This window comes from Rhizophagus irregularis, chromosome 3 (assembly GCF_026210795.1).
Source record: "Rhizophagus irregularis chromosome 3, complete sequence".
Taxonomy (NCBI): Eukaryota; Fungi; Glomeromycota; class Glomeromycetes; order Glomerales; family Glomeraceae; genus Rhizophagus; species Rhizophagus irregularis.
In genome coordinates, this window is record NC_089431.1 from 712222 (window position 1) to 720836 (window position 8615).

Below are 8615 nucleotides of genomic sequence, written 5' to 3' on the forward strand. Positions count from 1 at the left end.
GGGATACTGCCAGGTTGCCCATTGTCACCCACGTCTGCCACCCGTGGATAAACACATCTTTCTCATTTAACTATTTTTCTCGTTACTTTGCTTGGTTTAGATTTTACTTTTCTTTTAACTTCTCGCTTTCCTTCTCATACATCCGTAGTATTTATTCTCAATACTACCACTCATTCATAATATTCTCACAATATTATGCTGCCTGTAATATTTATTCTTTCAAATATTACCATCTTATTTCTTATAAACTGCGAGAGTTCTCCTAACTTCTTACATTTCATACAATAAAACGAGAATAACTCCTTTTACTTTACTTTTCTGGACTTAATAATAATATTAATTAATTCTCAAGCGTACAATGAGCATATTCAAGATAACTTTTAATAATTAATATTTATTTTATTAAATTTGAGTCAAAACTGACTGCGGAATTCCTAACGAATCCCACCTATATTTATACATTTTTAAGAAAACTATTTCTACCATTTCTAACTTTTCTACTAATAAAAATTTAAGAACAATAAGAAAATAAAGATGTATTATCATATGACTATCTCGTGACTAAACTAAACTAAACTATAAATATTATTTTATCGGTTAATTATTTATCCTTCGGTTAATTATTTATCCGTCGGTTAATCATTTATCCGTGTTCCATTCGGTCTTTTATTCATCCGCTCACGTGATTATCTGCATTTCTCGGGTTACAGCTATCCTCCCCAAGGAAAATTTGAGTCCCTTCAAATTCTAATTATAACTTCAAAACTCGACCTGTCAATATATTCCTTTAATAATTCTCCATTTACTGGCGTTTTCTGTATTCTTCCCTCCATAGTTTTAATTTTATAAGATCCTTTAGAAATTATTTCATGTATATAATACGGTCCTTTCCATTTTTCTTCTAGTTTTCCAGACCATTGTTTTTCTTTTGCTGCATCATAATATAGTACTTTATCTCCTATTTGAAAATTCTTTTTCGTCCTGTATTTCCTATCGTGGTATTTCTTCTGTTTTTCTTGAGATTTCTCTATATTTTCTTTAGCTTGGTTTCTAATGTTCGGTAGATCTTCCATCAAACTATTAACTCTTTGTGTTATCGTAACATTTTCATCTTCTAAATTTAATAACGTCTTCATTTCTCTTCCGTATATTAGATATCCTGGTTTTAACTTGGTCGAATCATTCTTCTTTGTTCTATATGCAAATAAAACTCCTGGTACTTTTAAATCCCAATCTTTAACGTTATTCAATTTTGCTAATGATTCACATAGTGTCTTGTTGAACCTTTCTATTAATCCATTCGTCTTCGGGTGGTAAGGTGTCGAAAAATTGTGTTTTATCTGAAATTCCTTCATTAATAGTTCTACTAGTTTATTATTAAAATGACTTCCCCTATCACTTAATATCTTCTTTGGGCATCCATGTCTACATATTATATCTTCATAAATAAATCTTGCAATTTCCTTAGCGTCTGCTGTTCCTAGAGCTCTAGCTTCTGGCCATTTCGTAAAATAATCCATTGCCGTAACTATGTATCTATTATTTCTTTCTGTTATTGGTAACGGTCCCACAACATCTATTCCAATCTGATAAAATGGTTCTTTAACTTTTATTACATTTAATTCGTGTTTTCCAATCGGTTTTCCTCTTCTTTGGCAGCTATTACACGATTTAATATATATTTCTATATCTTGTTTCATTCCATTCCAATAATATTTCTCTCTAATCCTTTCATATGTTGCATCTATTCCAAAATGTCCAGATAATTCATGGTCATGTGCAATATACATTAATCCTTCAAACTCATATTTTCTTATTACTCTCAATTCTCTCTTATCCTTTATTCTATATAACAAACCATCTTTTATTCTATAATGTTGTTCATTATCTATATTTTTGATTATCTCATTATATTTATCTTCTTCCATTAATCAGTATATCTTCTATTTCTTCTTCAAAAGGTAAAATAAACCTAATATTTTTATCTTCAAATAACACGCAATGATAATTTGTATTCCTATGTATAATGTAAATGTATATTCCTATTCCAATATTTTCAGTAGTCATTTTTATTTTTCCAATAGCTTTTTGGCTTGTTTATATACTTTTTTCCAACTTTTATCATCATTTTTAATTTTAATTCTCTTATATTTCCCTTTATTCTCATAAATATTCTGATGCTCTTTAAACATTTTCACCATATCCGTATATTCTTCTTCATTCAACGTTTCATATGATGTTTTATGTCCTTCATTACTTTTCTTAGTTTCTCTTCCAATATAGTTATTCCAACATTCTTTATTCTCTAAGAAAATTATTACTGCATTATCTATAATATCTTTATATTTAAATATCTCCTTCTCCATTTTATGGTTTCCATATGGAGTAATATATTCTCTGTCGAAACTTTTGGTCTTTTGGTAAAAGTATTCACAATATGGTGACTTGTCCAATATTATAATGTCTTCATCTGTAAATCCAACCATTCTCTTATTAATTTCTTCCACGACTTGTTTCCTGAATAACCATTCATATTCTTTCGAAGGTTCCTCAAATCTCTTATCATCATTTCTTCTTCTTTTAAACTTATTAAATATTATTTTTAAATCATCCTTTTCTTTTAATCGCTTAATCATATTTTCTACTACGGTGGATTTCCCTACACCATCAACTCCATCAACAATAATAATTTGTGGTTTATTCTTCCTTCCTAATTTCTTTAATAACTCTTTTTCTGTCTTTTCTTCTAAATCCAATAATATTGCTTCTTTATCATAAAAATATTTCACGTCGTCCCATTTTCCTTTAAATCTTCTAGCGTCAAACCATTCATTTCCTGATCTAACATATCTCAGCTTTTTCTCTTTATTATGCTCCATTTTCATTATTTCTTGATCTAAGCCTTCAAGGTCCCTTTTTATAACTTTTTCTTCAAACTCTAATCTTGATAGCGCATCTGCATTCTTATTTTCTTTACCACTTCTATGTATTACTTCAAAATCATACTGTTGTAACTCCATTACCCATCTTGCTCTTCTTCCTGTAGGTACTTTAGCATTCATTAATCCTTTTAACGCAGCATGATCTGTTATAACCGTAAATTTTCTTCCTGCTAAGAACTTATGGAAATACTTGATCCCCCAGAATATCGCTAAACATTCTAATTCTGTTATTGCATAATTCTTTTCTGCTCCCACTAAACTTCTACTAGCATAAGCGATAACAAATTCTTTATTTTCTTCATTCTTCTGAGATAATACTGCTCCTAACCCTTCTCCTGATGCGTCTGTAATCAATATAAATTCCTTTTCAAAATTAGGGTGATCTAATACTGGTTTCTCCATTAATCTTATTTTTAATTCTTCAAATGCTTCCTGCTGTTTCTCTGTCCATTCAAATGGTACATCTTTTTTAACTAAGTGATATAAAGGCTTTGCTATTTTCGCAAAATTCTTTATAAATCTTCTATAATATGAGCACAATCCTAAAAATGACCTCACTTGTGTAACAGTTTCTGGTATCTTTATTTCTTTAATCTTCTCCACTTTCTTTGCATCTGGTTTCAAACCATCTCTTCCAACTATATGTCCTAAAAATTCTATATTTCGTTCACCAAACTTACATTTCTTTAACTTTGCAATCAGATTATTTTCTCTTAATTTATTTAACACTTTATCAATATGTTCCACATGTTCTTCAAAATTTTTCGAATAAATCATTATATCATCTAAATATACTATTACGAATTCTCCAATATATTCTCTTAATATCTCGTCCATTAATCTCTGAAATGTTCCTGGTGCATTCTTTAAACCAAATGGCATAACATTATATTCATATAATCCTTGTGAGCATATAAATGCTGTCTTTTCTTTATCTTCTTCTACCATTTCCACTTGATGATACCCTGCCGCTAGATCCAAACTCGTAAACCATCTTGCCGTTCTATATTTTTCTAATAATTCATCTATTCTTGGTAATGGGTATGCATCTGACTTAGTTACATTATTCAATTTCCTATAATCAATGCAAAATCTATAATTTCCTGTTTTCTTTCCTGCTAGTGTTACTGGAGATGCCCATGGGCTCCATGATTTTCTAATTTTTCCCATTTTTAATAACTGTTCAATTTCTTTCTTTATAAACTTTCCTTTTTCTTCAGTCTCCTTATATCTCTTCTGTGCTATTGGTTCTTGACCTTCTTTAATTTCTATTTTATGTTTAACAGTGTTTACTTTTCCTAATTTTTCTTCATCATATTCAAATATCTCTTCATAACTTTTGATTAGCTTTATTATACCATCCTTTCTTTTATCTGTTATTTCTCCCAAGTTTATCTTTTTATCGAACTTTTCCCATTTAGTTTCACTTTTATCATTTTCATTTATCATTTTAAAATCTCTTTATTTATTATTTATTTATTATTATTCTTAACAATTTTTACACATTCTGGAATAATTTGATCCTTTTTATATGATTTTAATCCTCATTCTCACTAGACATTTCGCTATCATTAGACGGGCTTTCTTCACTTGAACTTTCACTATCTTCTTGAGACTCATTTTCTTCTACTACTTCCTTTTCTTTTATTACTTCTTTTACTGTGTATAATTTCTTTCCTTCTTCTTGTTCATAATCAGATTCTTCTGATTCACTTTCATAGTCAGATTCTTCTGACTCTTCTACTTGTTTAATATACCACACAGGTATATCTATTATTTCTTCGTCATTTTCCAATTCTAATACCTTTTCTTTATAATTAATATTCGCATTCCATTTATCTAATAAGTCATTTCCTATAATCATTTCTTTTTGCTTTGAATCTATTACATCTAATGTTACTGGTAATATTAATTCCTTATAAACTTTTATTTCTGTATTCACTTTTCCTAATGAAGCAATCTTTCCTCCGTCTGCTAATGTACACGTAATATTACTTTTTCCTTTTATTGGTATATCTAACTCTTTTCTTAATTTCTCTGTTATTACACTTATTGCCGCTCCTGAATCTATTACAACTTCGATTTCCTTATCATTTATTATAAACTGTGTCTTCATTGCCGTTGTAACTTCTTTTTCTCCACTTATTCCAGTCTTTTTCACCTCCGAGTGTAGTCACTCTATTTTATCTCCTTTTCTTATCATTTTTTTTATCATTCTTCCTTGTTGTTCCACAATATTAAGTAGGTTTTCATAATCTACTGGATCTTTTGATTTCACTCCTATAATTTTATCTTCTCTTGGTCTACGTTTTCCTCCTGCTTCTTTCCATCTATTTATTCCTTCCATTGTGTCGTAATATTCTCCTCTCTTTTTACTCCATTTATATCTTTTTGGAATATTCGTATTATTTGGTCCTATTGGTCTATCGTACATTGGTTGTTCATCTCCCACATCTTCTTCCATTGGAACTTCTCTTCTATTTCTATATTTATATTCTTCTTTCCCTCTTTCCTCAATTTCTTTGTCTAAATTTGGCTTTCCAAAATTTTTCCATCCTTGTTTAGGATTTATTCTATTACTTCTTCTTCTTTCTTGTACTGGATTATCTTTTTCATACAAATCGCGATCATAATTATACAATTGTGAATTATTATATTCATTATTTTCATGGTCGTAATCATCATCTGATTCTTCATTTTCGTAGTCATAATCTTCTTCATATTCTTCTATATCCATTAAATTAACTCTTCTCTCATTTCTTCTAATATTATTTCCTAATGGACATCTAGTCGCAAAATGACCTCTTCTATTACACCTAAAACAAGTTATTTCATCATAATTAATCGGTGCTCTATTATTTCTTCTCTGGTTCCATTGGTCTCTATTCCCATTATTATTTAACTCTCTTTCCATATTTTGTACTTGTTTTTCTAGCTTGGCAATTCTCATTTTCTCAAATTTTTCCGCTAATTCATCTTCATAATTCTCGTTTAATGGTTTATTATGTCTGACATTTGTTCCAACATTTTGTTCTTCAACATATCCTTTTCCAATCTCCGGATAAACTCTATCTGGTATATTTCCTGCTTTTCTAAATAATTCATTTCTTGCTTCTTCTTCCCTTCTTGCTAAATTTATTGCATCATTTAAATTTGCTGGGTTCTGTCTTCTAACTTGGTACCCTACTGTTGCTTCTAGTCCTTCAATATAAAAATCTACTTGATATTCGTCAGCTAATGCATGACCTCTTGTCGCTAATCTTAATACTTGTCTAAATCTCCTCGTATAATCATCGACATTTTCATTTATTCCTTGTTTAGTTTTTCTCAATTCCAACATTTTTCTTCTTCTAACATCTTCTCTGGTAAATCTTCTTTTAATTCTATGTTTTAAATCATTATCATTATCTGCATCTGCCCAATTCACTAAATGGCCCGCATTCGCTTCTCTCATTTCATGATACCATTGTGCTGCTGCTCCTCTTAAATGTGCTGCTGCGAATGTCGCTTGTCTTCCACCGTCAGGTCCTGCTGCTTTTCCAATTGCTGCGAATGCTACTTCAAATTGTCTAATCCAATCACTAACATCCTCTTCTTCTTTTCCATAAAATAATGGTATATTAATTATTCCTCCAGCTTCATTTCCTGCATTTTCAATCCTATCTATTAAGTGTGCTCCTACCCCTACTACTCCATCCAAAGTATTAGCTGGATATCCTAAAGCATTCTCCATTAATCTTTTTATTTGAATTTCAGTCGCCATGTTCAACAATATATTCTCTTCACTTTCTGTATCAGAATTTTCAATATCAGAATCCTTAATATTTAATGAATTATTCGAATCTGAATTTTGACTTAAGCCAAAACCTTCTGTATTTATAATATTTTCATTTTTACTCTCAAATTTATTCTCATTAAAACTTTCAGTATTTTCTTCCCAAATCTCATGTTCTTCTGGATCTAACATTTCTCCAATCTTTTCTGATTCATCTGTATTATCTTCCTCTGATTCTTCATTATCACTTTTTTCATCACTATCCACTATTCCTACCTGTTCTTTTAACAACTTATCTAACTTTTTCTTCAGCTCTTTTTCTGACTCATTCTTATTTTCTTGAAAGATTTCGATAAATTCTTTATCTAAAATTTCTCCATCTGTATACCCCATACTAATCAATCTTAATAATTCTCCATCAGAAACTTCCATTTTCATAACTTTGATTAGATTTTTTAACTGTTCTAATCTTTTCTCTATTTCTGTTTCATCATCTAATTCATTCTCATCTTTTACATTTTCTTCTTCGTTGTTTTCCTCTGTCTCTATTTGTTCTTTTAAATATTTATCTAATATTTCTTTTATGACTCCCTCCAATTCATTCTTATTTTCTTGGAATAACTTTATAAACTTCCAATTCAAGATTTCTCCATCTGTATAACCCATATTTATCATTCGTAATATTTCTCCTTCTGTTACTCCAACTTCTACTCCTTCGCATACTTTCTGTATCTTCTTTGCTCTTAGTTCTGCTTCACTAACATCATTCTTCTCTTTCTCAGAACAACTTTTACATATTTCTCCTGTAAATTCTTTATCATATTTTACCGCTTCTTTCTTCAGTGTCATTTTGTTACATATCGGACATTCTATCGTATACATATAATGCCATATTCTTAACTCTTCTTTTATTCCTTTGTCGTCTAGTTCTTCAATGGTTTTGTAAAAACTCATAAACTCTTTAGTTTTTATTATTTCATATTCTACTCTAAAATTTATTATTCGTCTTATTTCTTCAATATCGATTTCATAATCATTCTCTAACCAATAATTTCTGTATATTCTTTCTATATGTTCATCTCCTTCATTTGAACTTGATTCTCCCAAATCATCTGACATTTCTAGTTCTCCTGCATCACTTTGTTCTTCAACAAAACCTTTTGTTTCTACAATTTTCTCTATTATCTTATCTGTTAACTTATCGTTCATCCATGGTTTTGGGTATTTATTTCTATCCCACCATTGATATGTTATACTTTTCTGAAACTTCCTGATTTTCCCTCTATTTTCTTCTTCTACTATATTTTCCTCTAAATGCAATATTTCTTTGAAATATCTCATAGTACCGTATCCTTTGTTTTTAATAGTTATTGATTCCTTTTCTTCTAACCATCCTTCAAATTTTGCAAATCTTATATCCAGTTCGTCATCTTCTATAATATACTTATATGTTAACAATTCTCTATTTCCTAATAGATTCTCTTCTGCTCGATCGTCTAATATAAACTCATTATCTTCACTCAATATGTAATGTTCACAGATCACTTTCATCACTGATATAATTCCTATTTTTCTGTAGTCCGGTTTATTTCTGTACCTTATTGATCTTATGACTACATCCAACAGTTTTTCTCCTTCTTTTCTCATTCTCTCTAATTCTTTATTTCTTTTCTTTTTACTAGATGGATAACTTTCTTCCCCATCCTTTCTTGTTAGTCTTATGTACTCCATTAATTTTGTATGTGTATTCCTGTTATAACTCATTGCTTCTAATATTACCTTTTGGAAAATCTTCCAAAACTTTTTAAACCAATCTTCTATCTCTATTCCGTCGGTACTATAACATTTTAGGCATGAAGGATCTATTTGATACTCTTCTCTCGATTCATTATGTTTTT

At 29.7% G+C, this 8615-nt stretch overlaps 1 protein-coding gene across 1 annotated transcript; it reads right to left on the reverse strand.

Annotated features, from left to right (window-relative positions):
* Nucleotides 1–4479: 4479 nt before the first annotated feature.
* OCT59_020200 (uncharacterized protein) lies at nucleotides 4480–4806 on the reverse strand (the record flags this gene model as incomplete). Its single annotated transcript, XM_066149024.1, has 1 exon — nucleotides 4480–4806. One exon carries the CDS (start codon nucleotides 4804–4806, stop codon nucleotides 4480–4482), a length of 327 nt encoding a protein of 108 aa, XP_065989976.1.
* Between the last annotated feature and the right edge of the window lie 3809 nt (nucleotides 4807–8615).